The following is a 26,037-nucleotide window of genomic DNA, read 5'->3' on the forward strand; positions in this document are numbered from 1 at the left end:
TCAGGGTGGCAGAGTTTCAGGTCCCGGCAGGTGCGAGCAGGGTTCTTGCGGGAGCCCTCGGGGCTGCGAATGCTCTCGATCTGGTTGTTTAGGGACTTGAGTGTGGCATCCACCTCGACGTCATGCTGTCTCAGATTGCCAGCTGCCTGGTCGGCCCGCATGTACTGCAGAGGGTCGGGGCCCTTCTCTCTCTGGCCTAGGCCAGCAAAGGCTGACATGTCGATGCCAGGGCCAGGGGGTCCTGGAGGACCAGGAGGGCCAGGATTTCCAGGAGGACCCTGCAGTAAGAAGCAGAGAGATCAGCCAAGAGCTATGGGAGGTACTACCCTGTGTCCATCCCCATCTGCCAGAGTGTCCTAGAGTATCCTCTTCCTAGTCCCATGGTGGGTGGGGGTGCAGCAGGTCAGGACCAAGAACACCGCAGCACCTTCCCTATCTCTCCCCTAGCCCCTATTCTGCCTCCCTCCACCCATGTGGGCCCTGTGAATCTCGGAGAAAACCTCAGGATAAAGGATGCCATAGCCATTAGCTATAGGTCAAGTCCCACAAAGGGGACCCTGAGCACCAGAGAGCTCAAGCCTTCCAGATGCTGGGGACACCTTGGACAGCAGGGAAGGATTCAGGACACTTACAGCAGGGCCAGTTTCTCCTGAACGTCCACGGGGACCAGGAGGGCCGATGGGGCCAGGGATTCCATTAGCGCCATCTTTGCCAGAGGGACCAACAGGGCCAGGAGGACCCTGCAGGCCAGGAGGAAGAAGAGATGGTGAGTAGTCATCACTGCAGGAAAGGTCAGTGGCTAGGCGGCTGTCCTGATAGCACCAGCCACTCTGTTCCCAGTTCTTGGCATCGCTCAGTCACAAAACCCTAACTGGTCTCTACTTGGCCCGGAGCCAGCAGGATAGCATCCTTGCTCTCCTACTCGTCGAAGCTCCCCTTTGTAAAATCCTGTTACTGGGGGTGGGGAGGTGTTCCTGTCTGACAATCCAAAGCTCTTGTGATTGTCTTGTGGCCACTGTGGCCTTAAGTGCTTTTGTGGCCATAGCCACACCAAGCCAGTAACTGCTGAAGGAGTCTCTTTGAGCCCAAGGCTTCCCTAAAGCAGTACCACTTACCTCCCCACCAGAACAGTCAGAAGCACCTCAGCCCACCCCTGGAAGGCTCACTCCATCTCACTTACTCGAGGGCCAGAAGGACCAGCAGGACCAGAAGCACCTTGGTCTCCAGAAGGACCCTGAGCAGAAGGAAGAAGAAAAGCGTGAAGTTCAGCAGATATACAAGTCTTGGGAGTCTGGAGAGCAGGTATGTGTACCCCACCTTCCTCCCTAAGGATGCTCTGGAAATCCCTTAGGAAGGTCCCAAGCCATCCTAGCAGCATGGGGAACTAAGGTAGGCTGTGAGCAGCAGAAGGCCTTGGGGAGCCCCAAGCAGGCAGCCACACTCACAGGAGGGCCGGGCAGACCCTGCAGACCAGTGAAGCCACGGTGGCCCTTCAGTCCTCTCTCGCCAGGTTCTCCAGATTCTCCTTTGTCACCTCGAGGACCTTGAGGGCCCTGGGAACAACACAGACAGACACAGATTATGTCAGGTCAGGGCCATGACAAGAATCCCTGCCCCCTCAAGCCAAAGAGTTCTGGGAACCAGAGGGTCCCTGCTGCCTTCCATGCCTGCCCCTGGTGCAGACTCAGCACAGGACACATGGACACTCACAGGGATTCCTCGGGCTCCGGCTGGTCCTGCAGGTCCCATGGGGCCTTGTGCACCCTGTGAGGAGAGAGTAGGAGCAGTGTTAGAGAGAAGCCAGAACAGACACGGCCCTCTTCTACAGCCGCCTGGACCCAGGGCTGCTCAGGACCTCGCTCACTCAGCCACTCTCCTGACCCCTGCTCTGTTAGCTGAGCATACTCACAGATTCTCCTCTGTCGCCCTGCTTTCCAGTTGGGCCGGCGGGGCCAGGAGAGCCAGGGGGCCCAGGGGCTCCAGGAGCACCCACAGCACCAGTCTCACCACGGTCACCCTGTCAAGAAAGAGGTCCTGGGCTCAGAGAGGAACGTTCCAAAAAGCAAGATCTTCAATACTGAGACAAGATGATTCCAGCCTGCCACGCTGGCTGCCCTCATAGGCCCGAGGCAATATCCTGCTCATCCCGCCACACACAGAGACATCCAGATACTCACCTTGACTCCAGCCGCACCATCTCTGCCAGGAGGACCGTCAGCACCAGGGCTTCCCTGGGCAGAGGGAAACAAGAATACAGTTAGGGTGTCAGGGACCCTGTCTCCCACTCTGATCCCCTCAGAAGCCCAGCCTACGCTCTTCAACCTAACCGACGCTTGGGAGCCGAGGCTTCCTCACATGCTTGGGCCTGCCTCCCATGCACCCAGCTCCTGGTTTCTAGCAGTCTCTGTCCCCCATGCCTCCCATTGTACCACAGTTCTTCCCTCATCAGCCAGTCTCACTGTCCCCTTTCCCAGGACCTGGGACTTGTCTCAGTGACCCAGCACAGAGATGCACGGGGCTCCCCTCCCTGGCCAGGGCTACCCCAGCAGGGTCCCACTGCTCACCTCTCGTCCAGGTTCACCTGCAGGACCAGTCAGACCAGGAGGACCCACGGGGCCAGGGGGACCTCGGTCTCCAGATGCACCAGGAGCTCCTTGCTTGCCAGGCTCGCCCTGGAGGGAGAGACAAGGACGATGAGTACATACTCTAAGAAGGCCCCACCTTCAGGGGCAAGGGCTGATGAAGGGACACCCCCAGAGCTGCCAAGTGGACAGAAGCCTCAGGGTAGCATTTCTACAGAGGCCAAGTCACCTCACCAAGAGCTCTGAGCCCATGGCTCCTCACTCACCGACGGGCCAGGCAGGCCAGGGAAGCCTCTCTCACCACGTTGCCCAGGCAGACCAACGATGCCTCTCTGACCAGCCAGACCCTGGGGACCTGGAGGACCATCGGCACCCTAAGGGAGGAGAGGCAGAAGGTGAGAACTGACACGGAGCTGCTGGCCTGGCTATGACCCCTTGCCCAGCATAGCTTTCCGTGCCACCCCTCCCTGGCAGCCCCTGGGCCCCTGCCTCCTTCCACTCCTGGCTGAGCTCAGGAGCCCATCAGGCCCCTGCTCCCAGAGACCTTGGCCTGCATCTGGTGAGCAACTTACAGAGGGACCATCCTCTCCGGGCTCTCCCTTATCGCCTGGGGGACCAGCAGGACCTTGGAGGCCAGGGTCACCAGCACGGCCAGGGGGGCCGCTGTCTCCACGAACACCTTTAGGACCATCTTTTCCAGAAGGACCAGGAGGACCCGGGGGTCCAGGGTTGCCCTAGGAGAAGTAAATGCAGAAATGAGAACACACTCACCCGTCCCCACACAGGCTGCCAAAGCCATCGTGGCCTCAGGGACAGCAGTTTGTCCCCTAGAGGCTTCTCTACCTCCCCACACTGAGGGCAGCCTGATGATCCCACCCCAGCCCACATCTTTTTTCTTTTTTCTTTTTCTTTTTTTGGAGAGGTTTTTGCTATAGGGTACATGCACTTGCCAGACAGACAGAGAGAGACAGAGAGACAGAAAGTGAGAAATCACCCCCCAGGGGGGATGGCCACGCTGCACTCCCTTCTCCTCCATTCTCCTCTCAGGATCTTGGGCACGCACGCACATGTGCCTGGTGTGAGTTTAAGCCTCCAGGTCCAGGACTCGAACCGCAGTCGACTACATGGGAGTCTAGCGACATAGCCATTACACTAACTGCTGGTCCCCAGCCCACCTCTTTGATCTTCTCTACCAGGGGAGAGCCAGACAGCCTCCTGGCCCCTCCAGCTGCTACATGCTTTGCATCGTCCCACCTACTTGCAGTCCTGCCTCCTCCCCTTCATGCTCAATCCCTCAATCCTCCAGGAACAGCTCCAACTCTCTGTTCCGGCCCCCAGCCTCCATTTGTCCATCACACCCACTCCCTCTGCCTCAGCATTGGCGAGCTGAGTGACTTTGCCTCATCTCTACTCTCTAAGAGTCAGATCCAGGACTAGAGGCTCTCCTACAAAGATCAAGTGCATAGAACGTGCTCAAGAAATGCATGTCCAGGATGATGGTAACCGTGCCAGGCCTGTCCTGCCCACAGAGCCAGAAGCCTGAGGGCAGGGAGGGCTACTCGTGCCTGCAGAGACTCACACTCTTGCTCCCAAGTCTAGGGGGGAAAGGTAGTGGGTCACTTAGCTATTCCTGTCAGGGGTGGAAATAGGCCATGAGGACTGGAGGCCTGGAGTTCTCTGGATCCGTTAGACAAGCTGAGTGTCTAGTCACCCCCAGCCTGGGCCTCCCATGCCATGAGTAAGATTGGCACCAGCCAGGGCATCATCACTTACATTGGAGCCTGGGGGTCCAACGCGGCCAGCAGCTCCAGGGAATCCAGTGGCTCCCTGTGTGAGAAGAGGAGAGCCCTTGAACACCTCAGGCCCCCAGGAGATTCAAGTATCAAATGGGAGAGGAGGACCTCAGAAGCTGGTGTGGAAAGGGGTGAGGGGCCACAAAGCAGGAGGAGCTAGAGAGGGCCAAGGGTCCCGAGTCAGGCCACAGAACCAGGCACAGCTGTTCCTCTGCCTCCCACTGCTGCAGGGGAACTAAGCAGAGGGCTAGCCTGGGCTGGGGGCTCTGGGTCACAGTTCACCCAGCAGAGAGGCACGAACCGCAGTCGACTACATGGGAGTCTAGCGACATAGCCATTACACTAACTGCTGGTCCCCAGCCCACCTCTTTGATCTTCTCTACCAGGGGAGAGCCAGACAGCCTCCTGGCCCCTCCAGCTGCTACATGCTTTGCATCGTCCCACCTACTTGCAGTCCTGCCTCCTCCCCTTCATGCTCAATCCCTCAATCCTCCAGGAACAGCTCCAACTCTCTGTTCCGGCCCCCAGCCTCCATTTGTCCATCACACCCACTCCCTCTGCCTCAGCATTGGCGAGCTGAGTGACTTTGCCTCATCTCTACTCTCTAAGAGTCAGATCCAGGACTAGAGGCTCTCCTACAAAGATCAAGTGCATAGAACGTGCTCAAGAAATGCATGTCCAGGATGATGGTAACCGTGCCAGGCCTGTCCTGCCCACAGAGCCAGAAGCCTGAGGGCAGGGAGGGCTACTCGTGCCTGCAGAGACTCACACTCTTGCTCCCAAGTCTAGGGGGGAAAGGTAGTGGGTCACTTAGCTATTCCTGTCAGGGGTGGAAATAGGCCATGAGGACTGGAGGCCTGGAGTTCTCTGGATCCGTTAGACAAGCTGAGTGTCTAGTCACCCCCAGCCTGGGCCTCCCATGCCATGAGTAAGATTGGCACCAGCCAGGGCATCATCACTTACATTGGAGCCTGGGGGTCCAACGCGGCCAGCAGCTCCAGGGAATCCAGTGGCTCCCTGTGTGAGAAGAGGAGAGCCCTTGAACACCTCAGGCCCCCAGGAGATTCAAGTATCAAATGGGAGAGGAGGACCTCAGAAGCTGGTGTGGAAAGGGGTGAGGGGCCACAAAGCAGGAGGAGCTAGAGAGGGCCAAGGGTCCCGAGTCAGGCCACAGAACCAGGCACAGCTGTTCCTCTGCCTCCCACTGCTGCAGGGGAACTAAGCAGAGGGCTAGCCTGGGCTGGGGGCTCTGGGTCACAGTTCACCCAGCAGAGAGGCACCCTCTCTGCACTGGACTGGCTTAGGCTGGGGCAGAAGGGGGGCCAAGAAAGAAGGAGGTGGGGTGAATCCTCCAGAGCCAGGCTAGCTCTGTGAGGCAGGGGCAAGAGAGCACCACTCACCGGGGGGCCTTGGGCACCTCGGGCTCCTTTAGGACCAGTCACTCCAGTAGGACCCTGGGAGGAAAAGAGGGAGATAGTGAGGCCCAGTGGCCCAGGATCAATGGGGCTCTGGGACTGTCTGAGCCCCAGCAATGGCATCTGAGGTCTAGGTTTTCAAAGATGCAGCTTTCCCAGCACTAAAATCCCAGCCTAGAGAAGCTGTTATAGACAGGCCTGTCCACCCCTGCCTCCATGAGAGGCTCATCAGCATCTACGGAGTCTACTGCAGGGTCTCAACTCCACCCTTCCCAGGAGACCAGCTGCTCTGTCCTGGCTGTCATCCATGTCTGATATGCATCCATCCAACCTGCATGCATATCGGCTCCTATGTCCCCACCCAGAGACCACACCCCACACCCCAGACAACAAAAGCCCCTTCCACCAGCCCCTTCCCCATCCCAACCAGCAGGTGGGATGTGCCCCAGGACTCAGTCATTCTCTGCCCATCCAGTCTACTGGGACCTCTCCTCCTGCACCCAGCGACCCTGCTCCCTGGGAACAACTCCTGGGGAAGCTCAGCATCACCCACCTGGGGCCCAGGAGCTCCAGAGGGGCCCTGAGGGCCTGGGACACCTGCATCGCCTTTCTGGCCGGCCTCCCCTTGCTCACCCTTGGCACCAGGCTGGCCATCAGCACCCTGTGAGGGGAAGGGCAAGGAGGGTGAGAAATGGCAGGCAGGATACTCACGTTTCTTCCAAAAGAGCCAGACTCTGTGTGCACGTGCATGTGTGCATGTGTGGACATGGATGTGTCTGCCTGGGCCTGAACCGAGTCTAAGACAGACTATTGTATTAGCCCAGAGGTCAGAGAGGAGAGTCCTTTCCCCTCTTCCTTAAATTACATCCTCACACTCCGCTCTGGCTGGATAGAAGATGCCACCATGTAGCGGCCTGCACTGGTGGGAGTGAAGGACAGAGGTACTCACAGGAGGTCCAGCGAAGCCTGCAGGTCCGGGGGGCCCAGTCTCCCCACGTTCACCCTGTGAGACAAGGGGGCCAGGAAGCAGTCAGGACCCTGCTGTTGCAGCTTCTGTTCCCTCCTGAGAGCCCAGAGCCTCTCTGCCCTCTCCAGAGAGGGGACGTCTGAATGCAGCCTTTGTCCTGAGCCGAGGAACTCGAGCCACACAGCTTCTCTAGCTCAGAGGATCTGTTGACCCAAAAACCTGACTACATGGGGATGACGTGACTTCTCCCTTCTGGTCCCATCTCACCTCCCACTCCAGACCAAAAGGGCAGGGAAGGAGCCTGTGCTGGGGGGCAGAGCCAGCAGCAGAGGGCAGACACTCACCGGGGCACCGCGAGCACCAGCACTTCCTGCAGGACCAGGAGGTCCGACTTCTCCCTGTGGGGTGGGGAGAGTCAGAGTGGGGCCCCTTGAGAGCAAAGTGTACCCAGGAAGCCCTGAGGATGGGAAGGGGCTCTGGGTACCCACCTACCCACCCACAGCCACACCTGTGTCCTCTCAGGGCCCTTGCCGAATGCTCTTCCACCCCAGCCCTCTGCCCCGAGACAGGTTCACAGCCGCCCGCTACACTTCTAAGAGGACCCCACTCTTCACTCCTTGCAGCCCCAGTGGGCAGGAAGGTGACAGTCGATGTGTAAGGGAAGACACTGCCATCTTTGGCAGGAAGTGAGAAGGAGGCTTGATGGGGTATGGAAGGGAGCCCCGACTCACCTTCTCACCATTGGCACCAGCAGGGCCAGGGGGACCAATGGGGCCAGTCAGACCCTGCAGAGAGAGATGGAGGTGAGGGAGGTAGGGAGAGGTGACTACCCTTGAGGCTCAGCAGGGAATCTCAGTGGCCTTGGTGCAACTTCTATGGCACCCAGGGCTCCCACTCACCTCCAACCCCCACTTTTGATGGGGAGTCCCTACAGTTGCCCAGTCCACACTGAGACAGGACTAGGGACACTCACACACTGCCTAGCCCCTTCCCCTCCCCTGCCCTCTCCTGAGTGTGGGGCTATAGACCCACAAGGTCCCCCATGTCTGCCCCTACTCCAGTCCCAAAAGACCTGCAACCAGCATTCACTTACTCTTCCGCCATCCTTTCCAGGGGCTCCCTCAGGGCCTTTCTCACCAACATCACCCTAGGGAAGAGAAAACCAGCTGCCTCAGGGGGGCGCTCCAGGACCCCCTTTGCTGCTGGTTCAGTCCTGCCCTGCCTGGGTTCAAGGAGAGCTCAGACCTGTCCAAGAGGATTTGCTGTGGTCTCAGGATGGGTGATAAGGAGTAAGAAGGGCGTGGTGAAGGGGCCAGGGAGGAGGATGTCAGTAAGAGGCATAGAGCTTGGGGTCGGGGGTGGTGGTGGTGGTGGTGGAGTCTGTGTTCCTCAAGAAAGGGTAACTGGGACCTTGGGACCCAGGTCCCTCAGGGAGAGGGTATGAGCATGAGGGATAGGAAGTGGCCTGGTTGCTGCTTTGGTGACAGGCATGTTAACCCTGGTACTTACCCTGTCTCCCTTGGGCCCGGCGATACCAGCAGCTCCCCTCTCCCCGGGCATTCCCTGAAGACCTGGAGGACCCTGAGCCCCGGGGGGGCCGGTTGGGCCAGCTGCACCCTAGAGTGGGAGGTAAGGGGAAGTCCATGATGGGCAGCACCTCCCCTGGGACTCTAAAACCCAGGAAACCAGGCCCCAAACCCCTCTTTCCTTCTCCAATCCTGTCCAGACCTTTCTGCTTCCACCTTCCACTCCTTTCTTCTCTATTCTTCATTCCTCTTAAGACCCCTCCCCTCCCTCTTCCCACTCACAGGGCCCTCCAAGGCTGCCCAGGGACCCCTGCAGGACTGGGCCTCACTTACTTTGGGACCATCAGTGCCGGGAGTGCCAGGGAGGCCACGGGCACCCTGGAGGCCCTGGGCACCTGGTGAGCCACGTTCACCTGGGAAGCCTCGTTCACCCTGTAGCAGAGACACCAAGGAGCTGTCAGGCAAGAGCAGTGAGGGAGAGGCCCGGAGAGAGGCCCAGGGAGAAGGAGGGGTAGGGGGCTGGAGTGGGACCTCAGGGCAGAACTACACAGGGAAAGGGCAGGCCCGAGGGGGCCACCAAGCAATGGATAGTAAGATACTCACCCTAGGACCCACGAGGCCAGGGGCTCCAGCTTCACCAGGAACACCCTGGAAGACAAAGCAGCAGTGTCAGAGAGCAGAGGTGTTTAGATCCTGACACCTCCCCCAGGGACATCTCTCCATGAGGGACTAAGCTCTGTATCCTCTGTGGAGAGCTGGGATTCAGGTCTGGGACTGTCCCAGGCTCATCAGCTCCTTCTTCTCTGTGGGATTCAGAGTCTGGGACTGTCCCAGGCTCATCAGCTCCTTGTGCCCTCTTGCCCGTGTCTCCTCAGCATCAGAAGAGACGCGCCCTTCTAAATAGGTTGCAGGTTCAAAGAGCCCCACGCTCACCTGATCACCTGGTTTTCCACCTTCACCTGGGGGACCAGGAGGGCCAGGAAGTCCCTGGAAAGCAAGCGACAGGCATCAGCAAAGAAGTGAGCTTGCTGCTCCAGCTGTCCTGGAGGCGTGGCTCAGGGCAGACCCAGGGAGGCAGCAGCAAGGGCTGCAAGGCAGCCTCTGTCTCCAGCTCTGAGAGGTGTGGGTGCTCACCCACCATGCTTGCCACTACCCCCAAGAGCCCCAGGCATGGGAAGGCCCTGGACAGAAAGCCTAGCCCGGTCACCTACCTGGAACCCAGATGGCCCGGGAGCACCCTGTTCGCCTCGTTCTCCAGCAGGTCCCTGCAGAGGGAGAGAAGAGGTGTACTGAGCCAGCATTCAAGAAGGCCTGAGAGCCATAGCTGGAAGGTCATAAGAAAGGTCAGCTGGGCAGGCAGGATGGACACCTTCCTTTGCCACCCAGGCAAGGCGTACATGCTTGCCTCGCCCCACCAGTGTCCCTCAGTCTTGCCCAGGTGGGCTCCATGCTGCACCCTGCCTCAGCTCAGGGTGGGTCTCATGTCCTGGTGTAATCCATATTCGTGCCTGTCAGCTCAATCAGTGGGTGGGCCTGAGGCCACTACCCTCATCCCAGCCCTGTTCATAGGGCCACCTGGAGAGGCTGGGCGGTACTTACGGCAGGGCCGGGGGGTCCTGCAGCACCTGTCTCGCCATCTTTGCCAGGAAGACCCTAGAAGGAAGAGGAAAAGGTGTGGTAATGACACACGTTTCTTCAGTTCTGTGGTCCTACTAGGATGGGCAGAGGCACTTTTTGGTCCAGAGTTTTCAGACCTCTGTGATCCCCCACCTGAACCCATTTTGGTCTTTTCCCTCCTTCCTTCCTGGCCTCTGCTTTTTCTCTGTCTTTCTTATCATGGGAGACTGCACATCTACCTGAGATGCTAACAGCAACCAGAAGTCTCCCCTGGTAAGCTGAAGACTCACGCTCACTAACAGGGGGCCCCAGGACTGGGCCATAGGAAGGTCTCCCTCCCCAGGACACAGGCAGTAGGAAGGAGTACTCACTCTCAGACCAGGAGCACCAGGCAGTCCCTTCTCACCAGCTTTGCCAGGCTCGCCCTGCAGGGATGAGAGTGTAGGACATGAGGAGGAGGGCTTTGGAGGGAGTAGGGGGAAGCAGACAGGGGGAGATGGGGCCTGGGGCCATACCCTGGACAGCCAAGAATGAAGCAAACGCTAGCCCCTTCTCTAGTGCTCAGAGGCACCAATGGCAGCCAGATCACCAGTCTGCCACACAGAACAATATCACAGCTGCAATGTCCTGGGGTTTCCCCAGATCAGATGCACTCCTACAGGACACACAGCCTCAAGCTGCCCAGAGATACCACCCAGCACTGTCCCTGGGGGACTCTCTTAGATCCAGCCCCTTTCCCCAAGGGTGTAGGAAGGGAGGTAGCAGCAGGTGCAAGGAAATGGAAGAGCAGATTCTACTCACACTGGCGCCTTTGGGGCCTGGGAAACCCATGACACCAGGCTGCCCACGAGCCCCCTGAGGACCTGGAGGTCCAGGGCGACCATCTTCACCAGGGGCACCCTGAAAGAGAGAACAGGATGCTGTGACCACACTGTCCACCCATCATCTGTTAAGCACCCAATATATGGCAGGCACAGGCCTGGGCACCAGTCATGCACCCACAGCATCTAGGAGTGACCCAGGTTGCGACCAGGAACCTACAACAGACATGGCCCATCTGCGACATGGCACTGCTGAGTTACAAGTTCTGCCCTGACAGTGCCCACCAAACGCCTCCGCCCTCCCCCAGGAGAAGCCCAATGTACAAGGGATAGTATTTGTAGAGCACACAGCGATGGCACAGACCTCACCTGGCCCCAATGCCCACCATCTATTCCCCTGCCTCGAGTCTCGAAACTCTCGGCTGACTCTCAAACTCCTGTCTTTCTTCCCACTTGCCTCTCCGAGGACATCTTCCCACCCTCCCCATGACCCTAAGATGACAGACTTACAGAAGGGCCAACTTTGCCTTGAGGACCAGCATCACCAGGGCGACCAGTGAGACCCTTTGTTCAGGAGAGAAGAGCATGGTGTCAGGCCCTCCCACTCCTGGCAGCATGGAGTTGGAGGGAGCAGGCCAGGAAGGGCTGAGCATCTGCTCAGAGCCTGAAGCCAAGGGCGACAGCAATGTTCTACCTACCCGGGCTCCAGGAAGGCCAGGTTCTCCAGGACGGCCAGGGTCACCATTGGCTCCCTTGGGACCAGCAAGGCCACTGGGCCCTCGTTCTCCAGGGGCGCCCTACATAAGAGACAGAGTCAGTGAGATGCCACGTGACTGGGAGTGCAGGGAGGGACCCAGCCCCTGTTTTCCCACTCACCTTGGGACCTGCCAGACCATCTTGACCTGGGAAACCACGGTTGCCAGGAGCACCCTAGGAAGAAGTGGAAGAGAGGCAGTGAGTGAGGATGGCCCCCAACCCAGCAGTGGCTCCAGAAACCCCATTGAAAGTGCCTTCAGATGGACACTGGAGCTGTCAGTAGAGAGCAGGGTCACTCCAGGCTCTTTCCATCTGGCCATTCAGGCCCAGAGGACCAGTTGCTCCTCGAGGGCTGGAGAGAGTCCTACCAGGCTCTAGAGACCAGTCCCATTCACCCACCAGCCACAATTTCTATGGAGCAATAGCTGCAGCCTGCGAGTTTGTAAGACATTAACTCCTTGGGCCTGTCTCCACCTTTTCTAGGAACAATCTCAAACTGTTCATGTCTTGGAGTTGGGGCAGAAATAAGGACCAGAATCCCTCCTACTCCATGGTAGTGGATGAAGAACAGAGGAGTAGGATACCCAGAAAAGTCATGAGATGTGACAAAACGCAGAGCTAGGGCTAGACTTCCAGCTCAAGGTCACTCCCCCAGTGGGGCAGGGACTCCTAGTCCACTTACTCTTTCTCCAGGGGGACCAATAGGCCCAGCACCACCAGGCTCTCCCCGAGCTCCTCTTTTGCCTTCTTCGCCAGCAGGACCAGGGGCTCCCTGGGGGCCAGCAGGACCCTGTGGACCAACACAAGAGAGAAACAGGGTGAGTCCTCACCTGGCCCTGGAGCGAGCAATAGCCCGGCACATGGAGGACGTGGCCTTGGCCATTGTTCTAGGGTTGGAGGACTTGGGCAAGGATCAGCCATGGGACTGTTGACATGGTCAGAACGAGGGAAAGGGTGTAAAGTCTAAACTGTTCAAATGGGTTAAGCCAAAGACGAGAGCTGAGGCTGCATCAGGGTGCAACTAGAGAGCCCAGATTGGGGATGGGGCTCCAGAAGACGTGAGTGGTGGGGCTGAGGAACGGCTCTCCCATCCACGGCAGCAAGGAAGATAAGGACTTGCAGATACTCACAGGCTCTCCCTTGGGGCCTTGTTCACCTTTGAAGCCAGCAATACCAGGTTCACCCTTAACAAGAGAGAGAGGCAGGTCCTCACTCTGGGCTCTCTCCATGGAGGCTGCCCCACCTCCAGAAACCCCATTAAAAGTGCCCTCAGACGGACACTAGTGTGAGGTCAGGCCTCTGACTCTGGGGATGTCCGTGGGGCTCAGGGTCACTCTAGGCTCTTACCGCCTGGCCTTTCGGGCCCAGAGGACCAGTTGCACCTTGAGGGCCAGGAGGGCCACGGGGTCCAGGGAAGCCAGGAGCACCAGCAATGCCAGGAGCACCCTGTGAGCATAAAGAAAGGAATGTCAGGGGAGGGGACAGGGAAGGACAGAGCCCACTGGGCTAAAGAGCATTCAGGGTGACACTCACAGCAGACCCTTTGGCTCCAGGAATTCCATCCGTTCCAGGGTTACCCTGAGAAAGAAGAAAGTACAATTGTCAAATAAGCAACAAAGAAAGGACCGTGACCACGTACCAGCCCCCAAGCCTCCGATCTAGGGCCCTGGGACAGGCACTGTCCATTTCAGGACATCCCTGCCACATGTTCTGAGGGGAGGGCAGGGCTGGGGAAGGGGGCCATGGAGATCTGTCCAGAGATCAGGGAGCGGGTACTGGTCAGAGGAAGGCTGGGTGCCTGGGGCCCTGCTCCTCAGAGCAGAGCACAGAGCCACAAAGGCTAAGGCCACAGACCCAAACCTGCAGGCTAATGAGAAGCCGCACTTACAGAGGCACCAGCAGGCCCAGGGGACCCAGGAGTGCCAGGTTCGCCTCGAGGACCTTGAGCACCTTCAGGACCACGGGCGCCGGTGGGGCCAGCTTCACCCTGGGAAGACAGGGAGGATGAAATGAGGGAAGAGAGGGACACAGACCACTAGCGGGCCAGCAGCAGTTCAGGGTCAGCTGAGTGCACGGCTCCCAAGAGCTGAGCTACGCAGGTGTACCTGCCCCGCTGCACATGGCCACGCGTGTTCATATGAGTTCATACACGTGGGTCACTGCCGTTTTATTGCTATTTTCATTTATTTATTTTCGTTTTTGCTATAGGGCGCGTGTGTTTGCCAGAAAGAAAGAGAGAGGAAAAGTGAGAAGCCGCCCCCTCCCCACCATGGGTAGGCCACACCACAGTCCCTTCTCCAGTCTCCTCTCGGGATTTTGGGCACATGTGCATAACCCGTGCCCAGCCTGATTTTAAAGTCACCAGGTCCAGGACTCAAACCACTCAGTGGGCCATATAGGATCTAGCATCTCAACCTCCATACCACCTGCCCTCCACGCCACCTGCTGGTCTAGTTCATTGTCATTTTTGCCCCCACCTGACAGCTTGATGACTTGATGGCTTCCCACCCTGCCTTCTCAACCCCGCAGTTCCCACACTGTAGACCTTCATGAGCAACCGCAGTGACATGCATGGCAACGTGCCTGCTCCATCACTCCTGTCAGAGAGGCCATGCTGGGCCTGTCACCCCAGCACCAGGGGAAGACTGGACAAATGCGGCCACCCTGCGCCCCTCCTACTTTCCTGTTTCACTGAGAAACTGAGCCCCTGGAAGGCAGGCTCCCGGTCACCTGACCTTCCACTGCCTGGCACATCTCAGCTCAGAGCACCACTTCACTCCCCTCTGGCTGGGGGGTGACCAGTGTCACCTGGGCTCCGGCCCCAGCCTGCCCAAGCAAGCCAGAAAGTCAGGGCAAAAGCAGGCAACAGGCGCTCGACGCTGCCTTTGCCTGCTCTAACTGCAATCTGTTCCTCTCGGCCTCTGGCAGCCCCTCTTCCCCCTCAGAAATGGCCTCTGCTTTTACTTTCATATTTTCCTGAAAGTCACCACACGAGCTGAGATCTCGAAGGCAGAGTCCCTGGGGAGGGCTGCTGACCTGGAGAGAGGGCAGTGCTTCCTCAGGTTTCTTCTCAGAACATTCTTGCTTCACTTTTGTAATTATTATTTTCTAAAGGTCAGGCCCCCTCACCTTCCTTCCCTCTTCACAATGGGTCTCCTTCACTGGGCTCTGGGGCCTCAGACACTGTCTGGTTGCCATGGAAACCCCCAGGAGGGGAAAAGCAACCTGATGCCAGTGACACAGGGAGGCTCCTTATTCATTCCCAGGACGTTCCCTCTGGAATCCCTCCTGGGCCATGGGGCCTTTCCCTGACTGGCTGGCCTCCCACTGGCCTCTTTTAATTCCTGGAAGAACTCCATTAACACCTCTGGGAAGAGCCAAGCCCCCTAGAGAAGCAGAAACATGGAGGAAAGGGAGCAAGGACTGCCTCCTTGTCCTTGCCATGTCCCTCCAACCCCTTCAGGGGTATAGTGTCTGCTGAGACTTTGGATCCCCCCAGACTCATTTGCCGTCCTCTTTCCTACCAGTCCCGGCCCTCTGTTCCCTCCCAGGTCGCTCAAGTCTCCGCATCCTTTTCCCTGCGCCTGTGCCCACTCTGAAGTGTAACTGGACCTCCAGCTTTTTATCATCCCATCTCCCTTTCTCTTCCAGCTTCTGACTGCCAAGCACCTGGCTTCTTTCCCTTCCTCGGTGGAGTGCAGCAGTGAGTGGGGGTAGAAGAGACTCTCGCAGGGAAGATAGGATGACCAAGGGGACAATGCACAAGAATTACAGGGAAAGGATTGTCTCTCAGCCAGATTCGACCAGCAGGGCACGCACCTTAGCACCGGGAGCTCCAGGAAAGCCAGGACCACCAGCAGGACCGACAGGACCCTGAGAGAGGAAGGGGTAGGGGGGTGAATGCCAGTTCTGGGCAGAATCAGAGCCACCCTGCTGCAACTCACACTCCTGCTCATTGTGGAAAGGAGTCCATTGTGGCTAAAGGTCCCTGGATGAAATTTCCCACATTGCCAGTATCCCCAGCAACTCCAGAGAGATGCCTTGCTTTGCTTGGTCTGGCTTCAGAAGGTAAAACCAGTTTCTTACTATCCACGTGCTAAGTGGTAGACATTTCTTTGACCTCCTTCCCCCCAAAAAGATTGCTGAAAATGTGGCTAAGAAAAATGAATCAATGTTCAAAGCTTATCAACATGCTCAAGTAGTATTTGAAATGTATCCCTCCTCCTTCTTTCTCCTTTCCAACAAAAGTCAGAGCTCCAAAGTGGTTATACTGAATAAACTCCAGACTTCACCACCAACAACAAAACACCACCAACAACAACCTGCTGAAGACAAAATGAACTTACCGGTGGCCCTGCGGGGCCTGGTTGACCGTCGTTGCCCCGAGCACCCTATGAGCAAAAAGAAGGAAGCAGCCATTGTGAGAGGTACCTTAAAGAGCTTCCACCCTACCCGCAGCCCACCTCATAGAGAACGTGGGGACACTGTGCCCAGGATGAGCACAGAATGGCCAAGTGTGAGCTGCAGGACTGCCGCACAGGAAGCCCTCCATGGTGAGCTGAGGTGGCAGGTAGTCAGAGAGCAGCAGTAGGCTCTTCTCATCTTAACACGAAACTTAGGGAATTTCCCAACTACTCCATCAATTCCCAAACCCCCGTTAGTCCCCAAGTATTCCCAACTTCAGGGCCGAGTTATTCAAAGACTCAGTGAATTGGATGGACGTAAATGAAACAGGCTCGCAGGAAGACTGACTCGGTGCTCCCTGCCTGCTCCCAGTGCAAGGCGTGTTCAAGGCGTGTTGACCACCCCAGCGAAGGCTTCATTAAGGCCCCAGCTTGGGGGGACCAGCAGTTGGACTCCCATGTAGTCAACTACGGTTTGAGTCTTGGACCCAGTGGCTTAAACTCACATCGGGTACGTGTGCGTGCGTGTCCAAGATCCCAAGAGGAGAATGGGCAGAAGGGATTGTTGTGTGGTCATCCCCCCTGGGGAGTGACTTCTCACTTTCTGTCTCTCTCTGGCGATTGCATGCACCCTATAGTAAAATCTCTCCAAAAATAAATAAATGAATAAAAAAGGCCTCAGCTTGGTTAACTCCAGCTTATCTCTCTGCTCTGGTCTTTCCCAGACAATCTTCTCTTGAGGAAAATGAAGAGGCTCTCAGGATGTCTTCTCCTGGCCCAGGAAAAAGCTCTGTGAGGGGGACAGGGCACCAGCCACAGCCCAGAAACCACATTTTAGCTTGTGTCTGAGAGACTTTGCTTTGCAAAGCAACGCAAGGCTGACAGTTTCTTCTCTACAGCACTTGTGCTTTGAGGGATTTTATGCCCAGCTTTACCTCCCAGATTCTCTCTCAAGGCCCCTTCAAGGACAGGGAACTCTTTGCCCAAATTCCAGGAGCCATTGGGCTCGGTGGGTTGGACCCAGGGCTTTGTCCTTTGCAGGGCACCTGAGCAGGCCAGGAGGGCCTTTTTCTTGGCTGAACCCTACCTGGTGGTCTCTGCCTCTCCTCAGCTGATGGAGAGGGTGCTTTAGGGGGAGCTCATGTTTTAAATAAGATTCAAATCGTTTTCCTGGCTGTGGTCCAGCTGAGACTCTCCAGACTGTCATTTAACAGGAAAGCAAGAGAAGACTTGGAAAAAATGTCAGAGGGAACACGAAACCTCAGTATTGGCCACAGCCCCTCTGGGCCAGCCTGGCCGCTTAAGGAAACTACGTTCCTGGGAAGCTCGGGAGCATTGTCCCTCCAGGGTCTGCCAGGAGAGAGGATGGGACTGGGCATGTGCAAAGGGGAGCTGCTGCCTGCTCTGAAATGCCAGAATGGGGCTGGCATCTGCCAGCTCTCCTTGCAGCAAGCCTGGGGAGAGGCACAGTCTGGCCCAAAGGAGGGCACGTGATCGCAATAGGCAGAGGCCAGCCCGGCCCAGCATCCAGGCCGGCCGTGACACCAGGCCCACACTTGAAACTATGTGAATCAGCAGCCCTGTGTCGAGAGCCTGTCTGCATGGCCACCTTCGAGAAGTCCAGGCTCAGAAGGCTGCTGGGATCCCAGAGCAGACACACCTGTACTGCGGAGTCCGTTAGAGAGCAGAGGGAGGAGGGCAAAGAAGGGCCCCAAGGCAACACTGCCAACCTTCTAAGCTAAGCTAAGCTCTGCACTTGCACTGCTAGCCTGCCTGCCGTGAGCACAGTAACCGGCCAGGAGAGCCAGGAAGCAGGGCCCACTGTGCCTAGGAAGGAGGAGAAACAAGGCAGGGATGCAGCTAGTCTCTACCTTTTCCCAGGTGAGGCGACTATGACTCAAAGCCTCCTAAAAAGCCACAAGCCAGGATCCTGCTAATCTGTAGCAATGACAGTGTGTCTTGGCAGGCCTAGTGTTCTCTAATCCCCTCATACAAAGTGACCCCGGGGGCCAGGCACTTCAGCAGCTCTGACTGCCAAATGGGGTCAAAGCTGCTTCTTATTTCACTGATGTGCTATTGAGTAAAATTTCTGCCAAACAGATACATTATCTGAAAAGCAGCCCCACGGGGTGAAGTGGATTTATTTTGGCCAGCCCTGCAAGGATCTGTGAGGAAGGAGCGCGTAGGTGGTTGGGGTATGAAACCGAAAAATCCATAATCTTTCTTAAACTCGGCTTTCATCACATCACTTGCCTGACGAAGCGCCTACAAGCACTCTCTATTGCTAAGGCATCAGAGCTGAACTCCTTCCCTGGCGTCCTGCACCCTCCGGCATCTGCCAGTCCCTTGTTCTTCATTTCCCACATTAACTAGAAGCCACCAAATCAAAGCAGCAAAGCGTCATTTGTCTCGAGCTATTTAACCTTTCTATGCCTTATTTTCTTCTCTAAAGTGGGGAGAAAAATAAAACCTCCCTCACGGATATAGGAGAAAATTAGACGAGACAAAGCATATTATATATTAAACATAGAAAGTGTGCATGAAATGGGGGCCACCGGAACCATCACATCGTAATATCACCGGCAGCAAGTATGAAGGTCCTGTGAGTTGACGCCAGGGCGTCTCCATCTGAACACGCACAGAGACAAGGAGTAGCCCGGTGCCATGGTCAGCCAAGTCTGTCCCTAAACCCTAACTGCATTAATTGGGAGTGGGTAGAGGGTATGGAGGGGGTAACCTGAAAAATGCAGACATGTTAAGAGTCCTACTCTTACCAACCCAACTCCTGTAGCCCAGTCCCCTCCTGCAACAGTGCAGACCAGCCTGGGAATTTGTGATGGGCACAGAGTGAATTCTGGTAGCATGACAACACTCTCTATCTGTCCGGCGGTTCTTTTGAGGGTCGAGTGAAAGTTGTAAACTAAAACGTAGAGCAGATGGTGGCGTCTGACTTTGTCGGTTACTCACCGCAGCACCAGCAGGGCCAGTCCGTCCTCTCTCACCAGGCAGGCCACGGGGACCCTGGAACACACCCCAGGACAGCCCAAGTGTGAGTTGATTTGAGGGTGCTCTATGTGATAACTTCCCAGATACCAGAGAAGGAACATGCACACACCCAGGCAATAGAGGTGAGTCAGGCAAGGGGTGCTGCCTTCCTGACCAGCCTGGGACTCCACAGATCACTCCACACAATTTTTCCGCCCAGGCAGAACACACAAATGCTCCTGATGTTGCCCATCCAGCAGGAGCCTTGTAACAACCTCATCTTGTTTTTTTATAATGGGTGAGCCTCCCCCAGATGTTGCAAATAAAGAGTTCCTAAAAATCAAAGCATGCTAGGCCAGCAGGTGGCATGGTGGCTAAGGTGCTGGATTTCCACATGGCCAACCACAGTTTGAGTCCTGGACCTGGCTGCTTGAAAATCACAACGAACAAATAAATTTATAAATAAATGTGCTTTTTTAAAAATCAAAGTATGCTAGGGACCAGCAGTTAGCGTAATGGCCATGTCGCTGGACTCCACGTAGTCGACCGTGGTTGGAGTCCCGGACCCAGTGGCTTAAACTCACGCCGGGCGCGTGTGTGTGCGTGCCCAAGATCCCGGGAGGAGAATGGAGGAGAAGGGATTGCAGCGTGGCCATCCCCCCTGGGGGGTGATTTCTTGCTTTCTATCTCTCTGTCTCTCTCTGTCTGGCGAGTGCACGTGCCCTATAGCAAAAAAAAAAAAACAAAAACAAACAAACAAACAAACAAAAAAAAAAAACCTCTCCAAAAAAAAAAATCATATGCTTAAAGAGTGCAAATAAGGCTGTTTCAAGTAAAATGGTAAAATGTTGAACAAATCATCTATCTAATACATTTTGCCTTTTGCTTATAAGCAGATTAAATCTACAAAACTGGACGTCTACTTTGCACAAAGGAGCATTTATGTTCAGACTGCAGTCATCTGCGGGCTTTAGGGGGTGTCTCGAGAGTGTGTGTGGGCGCCTTCCCAGGGATGACACTTGTACTCACCATCGGACCCGGAGAACCATTCTCACCAGGAGAGCCACTCTCACCCTGAAAAAAAAGAGGCTCAGGGTCAGTGTCTGGGACCACATTGTCAGCCCCTGCAAGCTCCCAAAGGAGCTGCTGGTGGCTCTGGTCACCTCAGCTGGCACTGACACACTGACTTCAGTTCTGGGAGGGACAATCCCTCGACCTTCCCAGGCTGCTGCTCAATGTCAGGACTGAGGACTGGCTGTTCCCAGGCAAAACCTTTGGGATGCCCTAGCTCCACCAAGGGCCACAGCACCCCTTGACTAGCAAGCAAAGCTGCTCACTATCCCTGCAGCCCTGTTCCTGTGTCCCCTTACCTTCACACCTGGGGCACCTGCTTCTCCCTTAGCACCATCCAGGCCTGGATAACCCTAGGGAATGAGAGAAGACCTTCCATCATGCTTCTGGGCAGCCCCAGTATGAAGAAATACACATGCTCCAAAGTGCTTTTCTCTCCCAAACATCCTCTTCCTCCCAGAACCCTCCCCCACAAAACTTACTCTGTGACCTTTGACACCAGGAAGGCCTGGGGTTCCTGGGAAGCCACGAGCACCCTGTAAGCCAAGCAGGAGATGTTCAGGGTCAGAGCAGAAGAACAAGGGGGTACCGTCCTGGGCTGCTGAGAGCCTCAGAGCACCTCCCTTAGGCCACCAGGGAGAGGCACGAGTCCCGACACTTGGACAACTCTTTTTGTGAAATCCAGACCACTCCTCCACGTGCCTCCCCCAGCTCTGTAAACTCAGAATAAATAACTGCCCAGACCTCCCGCTCCCCACCCCCAACCCCATTAGGGGTCACTCATGTGAGGGTCGCAAACTTGAGCATCAGCATGGAGGCATGAGATGTCTGGGACTCTTAGCATTTCACTTTAGAAGTGAGCTCATTGAACTGGCTGAGCTGGGTTTAAAGCCTGAATTCCATGGAGGGAGACACCAGAAAGACATTAGAGGCCAGGAAAGGTCGTGTATTACCTGAGGGCCAGGGGGGCCTCTTTCGCCAGATTTTCCAGGTTTTCCAGCTTCACCCTGAAAGGAGAGGGCAAGACCTCAACTTCCTCAGAAGACAATAGCATAGCTGGCAGACTCCGGAATGCCACCTCTCCTCCCAGCCACCTGCTTCCTCACTTCCTCGCCCCCTCACCCTGGAACTGGATTCCAGTGCCCTGAATGCCTCTTGTGGGTCATGACTTACTCCCGTGAAAACTTGCAAGGCCTATAGGTCAGCTCCTCTGTCCTCACCAGCCTCCAGCATCCCCACAGGCCTTTCCTCTCCTCTCCTAGGCACTGCTGGTTAGGCCAGTGCTCCCTACCCTCAAGGGGCTCTAACTGCCCCCATGCTATTCCAAAAATCTGCTCCAGAGTGCCAACTCTTGCCTCTTCCCTTGGTGTGCTCCTTTTGCAGACATCCTGACTCAGGCTGATCATTTCCACCTCATTTACAATTAAGATGATGCCAGGCTGTTGCTGAATGCTTCTTTCTTTGTTTTGCCTTCTCTATATCTTTCTGCCGGGTGTTTTCTTCTCTTTCGTCTCTCATTTCTGAGTTTCCCTTCCTGAGGCTGATGATGTTTTAATTATTTCTCTTCCCACTGGGTCCAAGGAAGTCCCCCTGGGAACTTGCAAGCTAAGTCAAAAGTGAGCATGCAGTCAGGGTTCGGGACTGGCCGGTCCTGCTCCTCAGTGTACCCCAACTCATGGCACTTATCCATCCGTCCCAGCACACACCCACTTTGGGCCCTTTCAAATGAGGCTCTTCATTTGACTGCTCAGGTATACTCACATCATCACCAGGTTTTCCAGGAGGGCCAGGAGGACCGCGGGGACCCATGGGACCCTACAAACAAAGCAAGAGAGGTTAAGAGATGGTTGGAGAGGGAAGTTTTGGAAGTCAGTTCTCCTACAAGGAGCAAAGACAGAAAGATCAGTCAAGGGTACAGACTTGATCATATGAGAGACAGCAGATAGGACAGGCTGGGATGACCCAGGGAGGGGACTGCTACGACAGGGCTCCTGGGATCCTTGCCAACTTTGGTTCTCTGTCAAAGTTCCTCTGTAATTAGAAAGAGGCATCTGAGTTTTCTTTGGGCCACTTCACAGTGGGAAAAAGCTAGGAAGAACCCAAGAAGGGATGGCAGCTGGGGTCCTCAAGAGAAGGGTGGGGCTCATGCTCGCACTCACAGAGACTCCAGGTTCGCCAGGTTCACCAGGATTGCCTTGAAATCCTTGGGGTCCCTAAAAGATAAAGTGAGAATGCCATGAACTTTGCTGAGCCATCAGAGAGCTTGACAACCATCAGTGACATCACCGAGAGGAAAAGATCCATACTTACGGGAGCACCAGCAGGGCCTGGAGGTCCTCGAGGTCCCATGGGGCCCTGCAGTGAAACAGAAAGTGAGCGGTCTACTGGAGCTGCTTCACCACCACCTCCAGTGTGCTGCCTCCTCTCAGCCAGAAGAAGGATAAGAAGTTACTCTGTGGGCCGGGGGTCCTGCAGGGTTGTCCCCTCTCACTTCCCACTCCTCATGCAATAATCTATTTTTATTTATAGGTACCATTTGGATAGAAAAGCTGGCCTTGCTTTCTCCTGGACTGTAGCCATGTTTACTAAAGTCTGAGTTTCATTTAGCATGTGCCAAGTCAGAGTTGCAGGGCTGAGATTTCCTGCTGGAAGTCTTGTGGAGGCTGGAGAATAGTAGCTGCTGTCTGCATTCCTCAGTTCTCATTCCAAGAGCAATAGCAACTGACCTTCTAGCAGATCAGCTAATATGCATCTCTCCATCCTCTTTCTTCTTAGTCACTCCAGCACATCATTAAAACTGGCATTCATCACCATTAAAAACCAAATGTGTTGGGCTAACTAAATGGGAAGTTATAGAGGAGACAAGAGCTCTAAGCAAAGGCTGTCAGGTTCCCTGGCTCTGCTAAGGGCCCCTCCTGCCATTTTGGCTGCAAAGAACTGGTGTCTTTCCTTACCATTGGTCCTTGCATTACTCCCATCTGGGCACCACCAGCTTTCTCATCAAATCCTCCAGCCATCTGGGCAGCAAAGTTCTGCAAAGCAACCCAGCAATATTAGGAGTTGAGAGGCCTTTTGTCTTTTCTCCTTGGCTAGGTAAGCCATATCGGAATAGAAAGAACTCTATTCTGATAAATTCTAATTGTTGGAAATTAACCTAGCATTGATCAGAAGTACCAGTGTTGCCAGAAGAATTGTTTCCGACTATGTTATTAGATTGCAGTGGCAAAATCATTCCCCACAAAGATGTAATTCCCCACAAATATGCTTATTCATAAGCGTATCAGTTGGCATGGTGGTTAAGGCGCTCGACTTCCACATGCCCAACCGTGGTCCAAGTCCCAGACCCAGAGACTTGCTGTCTCACTTTCCCTATCTGTCTCTCTCTGGTGAGCACATGTGCCCTATAGCAAAAATTTTTAAATGATAACAGTAATAATAATATATAAAATAAATAAATAAATTTTAAAGTGTCAGTTCCTTCCTTTTCATTGTATAAAATTACTTTCATATTCTAGAATAATAACATACACTACTGACATGTTCAATAATTGAGAAATATAACTAAAACATCATTTTGAAAAGTGTTCTTTATTTTCCAAGATGTTAATGTCCAGCAAAGGACTAAAATCAACAGTCTTGAAATATTTCAACAAGGGATGTAGTAGGCGTCTGTGAACTCACTGAAGTTTAAGAATTTAAAACATAGCAAACACCAAAAATGGCAAACCTGCAAAAACTGGGCAATAATATAATTTGCTGATTGGTCTGATTCCAAAAATGACTTTAGCCACACACCTTCACTCAGTGGGGCTCTTTCATGAGAATGAATAGTTGCTTGGAATGTACTTGGCAAGCACCAAGAATAAATGTCTTCCAAGGACAGTGGTCACTCTTCTTCCAGGGAAACACAAGTACCCAGTCATCCTTCCCCCTCACCCCTACATCTAGCCCCAAGAATCAACCACATGGTGCAGCTGCCAAGGGCCAGGTAACTGAAACCTTTCTTCACAGAACCCCAGTGACTGAAAAAAGGCAGCCTTTAGCACCATGGTCCTATACCTAATATGTGATTCCACTAAATTACAGGCCCAGGAGCAGAGCCCAGGGACAGGCTGTATACATGCTGCCGGCTGCCCTGGGAACCAGCCAGGTGAGTGCAAGTGGCAATTTAGAAGCCATATTTCTAGAGGGACAGCCTGAAGGAAGGGGAAGTAAGGACACTTACTCCACCAAGGCCAGGGGGGCCAGGAGGGCCAGGAGGGCCAGGAGGGCCAGGGGGGCCAGGATTTCCAGGGGTCCCAGGCTCTCCATCTCTGCCACGAGGTCCAGGAACACCCTTGGTAAAAAGAGAAAAAGATACCATGTAAAGGAATCTTTCTTCAAGAGCTAGCGGACCATGGGATGCTCTTGAAGAGCCGGTCGGGCATGTGGCAGGACCTTGGAGGACCTGAGGAGTCCACAGCATCCAGCAAAGTTGTTTCATACTCACTTTTTCACCTTTGTCACCACGATCACCTCTGGGTCCTTGTTCGCCTGCAGGCCCCTGATGACAAAGGGCATGGTGAGATGACAGCCAGGCTGGGAGCCTATCAATCAGTAACTCGGATGCAATAAGAAAGGAATGGAGGAAAGGATTCATTCTCATTCTTACCTGAGGCCCCGGAGGTCCTTTGGGTCCTACAATCTGTGAGAGACACCCACAGGATGGCAAGTTAGAGGAACGCACAAGGAAATGACCCATTTAGAGAGAGATGCAACTCAGCATGAGAACAATTTGTACTTACATCTTTGATGTCTCCAGGTTCTCCCTTCTGTCCCTGAAATATGAAACATTCACAGGATTAACCTGAGTAAGCCTGTGAAGCCCCAAGTTCAACACCCTGCTTAGCAGCCCCAGCATTGAGCAGTCTCCTAAAACAGACATCTTGCAATGGCTAAGGAATCACAGCTTAATTAGCATAGCATTGGTTCTGAAAAAGAAGGTACAGAAGAGGCAAAATAAAACAAACAAAAGAAATAAATGACCTTACCTTTGGTCCTGGTTTGCCTAAAAGGAGGAAAAATGAAGAAGGAGATGGTAAGATTTGTGAGATGAACAAGTACCGGTTCTAGTCACTCTAACACTCTCTGGGGGGTCAGACAAGAAAAGGACACAACCGAGGAAGGAGGCAGCTTCCTGTTCCTCCAGTGATCCCCTCTGTGGGGGTGTTAGGGTCACTGTGTCTGGGCTTGCTGAGGAACGGAGGTGACCCATACTTTGCTATTCAGAATTATTCAGAATGCAGGTAATGTGCCAAAGACTGGAGCAAGGGCAGTGAGAGAGAATGAGGAGCGCAAGGTCTAATCAGCCACCGAGAAAGCACCACGAAGACCCTGCCTCTGTCCCCCGTGGGGCAGGAAGCCCTCTGTGAATCCCCAGCCCTCCCAGAAGAAGAGTTAGGTGTACTTAGGAAAGTCTTACATTAGAGCTGGGTCTCCTTGAAGCAAGCACGGAAAAAACAAACAGCAGGACACAGGAGTTACGAAGAGCACTGAAGCCATGCCACCCCAAATCAATCACTCCCTCCCCACTGTAGCAGCAAAATAGTAAAGGTAAGCAACACTTCACTCCCGAGGGCCCCTCCGAAATGATCTGGGAAGGTGTAGCATCAAAGGAGCCTGTGTTGGTGAAGTGTTAAGGAAAGGCAACTTCTCTCCGGGTGCAGGAAGGGACAGTGAGGGCCACCCAAGAAATCTAGACGTGTCTCTAGAGTGCTGGGAAGGGGTCACCTACACACATATCCTCTGCCAGCATGGGTTACAGCTGGAAGAGAACAACCATCCCAGCCTCATCTCTACCCCACCCCCACAACTCCCAGAGCCCAGATCTGCCTTCCGCTAACTCGCTTCTTATGGGTGGTAAACTCCAACAGTGGTTAAAAAAAAAAAAAAAAAAAAAAAAAAATGGGATCAGCAGTTAGTGCAATAGCTATGTCTCTGGACTCCCACACAGTCGACCAAGGTTTGCGTCGCGGACCCAGTGGCTTAAAACTCACGCTGGGCGTGTGTGCGTGCGTGCCCAAGATCCCGAGAAGAGAATGGAGGAGAAGAGATTGTGGTGT

General features: G+C 54.8%; 1 protein-coding gene across 2 annotated transcripts in view; it reads right to left on the reverse strand.

Annotated features, from left to right (window-relative positions):
* COL2A1 (collagen type II alpha 1 chain) overlaps window positions 1-26,037 on the reverse strand; it is a 34,354-nt gene that overhangs the window by 2,207 nt on the left and 6,110 nt on the right. For both annotated transcript variants that reach the window (XM_006168588.3, XM_006168587.3), the window contains 49 exons: window positions 24,967-24,983; window positions 24,721-24,753; window positions 24,588-24,620; window positions 24,426-24,479; window positions 24,162-24,272; window positions 22,891-22,968; window positions 22,247-22,291; window positions 22,096-22,149; window positions 21,698-21,751; window positions 20,890-20,943; window positions 20,419-20,472; window positions 20,236-20,289; window positions 19,895-19,939; window positions 18,848-18,901; window positions 15,824-15,868; window positions 15,297-15,350; window positions 13,366-13,464; window positions 13,011-13,055; window positions 12,825-12,923; window positions 12,608-12,661; window positions 12,160-12,267; window positions 11,598-11,651; window positions 11,420-11,518; window positions 11,232-11,285; window positions 10,702-10,800; window positions 10,272-10,325; window positions 9,883-9,936; window positions 9,495-9,548; window positions 9,217-9,270; window positions 8,887-8,931; window positions 8,617-8,715; window positions 8,267-8,374; window positions 7,851-7,904; window positions 7,489-7,542; window positions 7,102-7,155; window positions 6,740-6,793; window positions 6,344-6,451; window positions 5,776-5,829; window positions 5,339-5,392; window positions 3,155-3,316; window positions 2,849-2,956; window positions 2,565-2,672; window positions 2,178-2,231; window positions 1,910-2,017; window positions 1,711-1,764; window positions 1,446-1,553; window positions 1,181-1,234; window positions 633-740; window positions 4-278 (listed from right to left, as the gene is read on the reverse strand). In XM_006168588.3, the coding sequence (XP_006168650.1) occupies window positions 4-278; window positions 633-740; window positions 1,181-1,234; window positions 1,446-1,553; window positions 1,711-1,764; window positions 1,910-2,017; window positions 2,178-2,231; window positions 2,565-2,672; window positions 2,849-2,956; window positions 3,155-3,316; window positions 5,339-5,392; window positions 5,776-5,829; window positions 6,344-6,451; window positions 6,740-6,793; window positions 7,102-7,155; window positions 7,489-7,542; window positions 7,851-7,904; window positions 8,267-8,374; window positions 8,617-8,715; window positions 8,887-8,931; window positions 9,217-9,270; window positions 9,495-9,548; window positions 9,883-9,936; window positions 10,272-10,325; window positions 10,702-10,800; window positions 11,232-11,285; window positions 11,420-11,518; window positions 11,598-11,651; window positions 12,160-12,267; window positions 12,608-12,661; window positions 12,825-12,923; window positions 13,011-13,055; window positions 13,366-13,464; window positions 15,297-15,350; window positions 15,824-15,868; window positions 18,848-18,901; window positions 19,895-19,939; window positions 20,236-20,289; window positions 20,419-20,472; window positions 20,890-20,943; window positions 21,698-21,751; window positions 22,096-22,149; window positions 22,247-22,291; window positions 22,891-22,968; window positions 24,162-24,272; window positions 24,426-24,479; window positions 24,588-24,620; window positions 24,721-24,753; window positions 24,967-24,983 (3,589 nt within the window). The remainder of the gene's footprint in view (window positions 1-3; window positions 279-632; window positions 741-1,180; window positions 1,235-1,445; window positions 1,554-1,710; window positions 1,765-1,909; window positions 2,018-2,177; window positions 2,232-2,564; window positions 2,673-2,848; window positions 2,957-3,154; window positions 3,317-5,338; window positions 5,393-5,775; window positions 5,830-6,343; window positions 6,452-6,739; window positions 6,794-7,101; window positions 7,156-7,488; window positions 7,543-7,850; window positions 7,905-8,266; window positions 8,375-8,616; window positions 8,716-8,886; window positions 8,932-9,216; window positions 9,271-9,494; window positions 9,549-9,882; window positions 9,937-10,271; window positions 10,326-10,701; window positions 10,801-11,231; window positions 11,286-11,419; window positions 11,519-11,597; window positions 11,652-12,159; window positions 12,268-12,607; window positions 12,662-12,824; window positions 12,924-13,010; window positions 13,056-13,365; window positions 13,465-15,296; window positions 15,351-15,823; window positions 15,869-18,847; window positions 18,902-19,894; window positions 19,940-20,235; window positions 20,290-20,418; window positions 20,473-20,889; window positions 20,944-21,697; window positions 21,752-22,095; window positions 22,150-22,246; window positions 22,292-22,890; window positions 22,969-24,161; window positions 24,273-24,425; window positions 24,480-24,587; window positions 24,621-24,720; window positions 24,754-24,966; window positions 24,984-26,037) is intronic.

The sequence above is a fragment of the Tupaia chinensis genome, unplaced genomic scaffold (assembly GCF_000334495.1).
Source record: "Tupaia chinensis unplaced genomic scaffold, TupChi_1.0 Scaffold145870_1, whole genome shotgun sequence".
Classification (NCBI taxonomy): domain Eukaryota; kingdom Metazoa; phylum Chordata; class Mammalia; order Scandentia; family Tupaiidae; genus Tupaia; species Tupaia belangeri.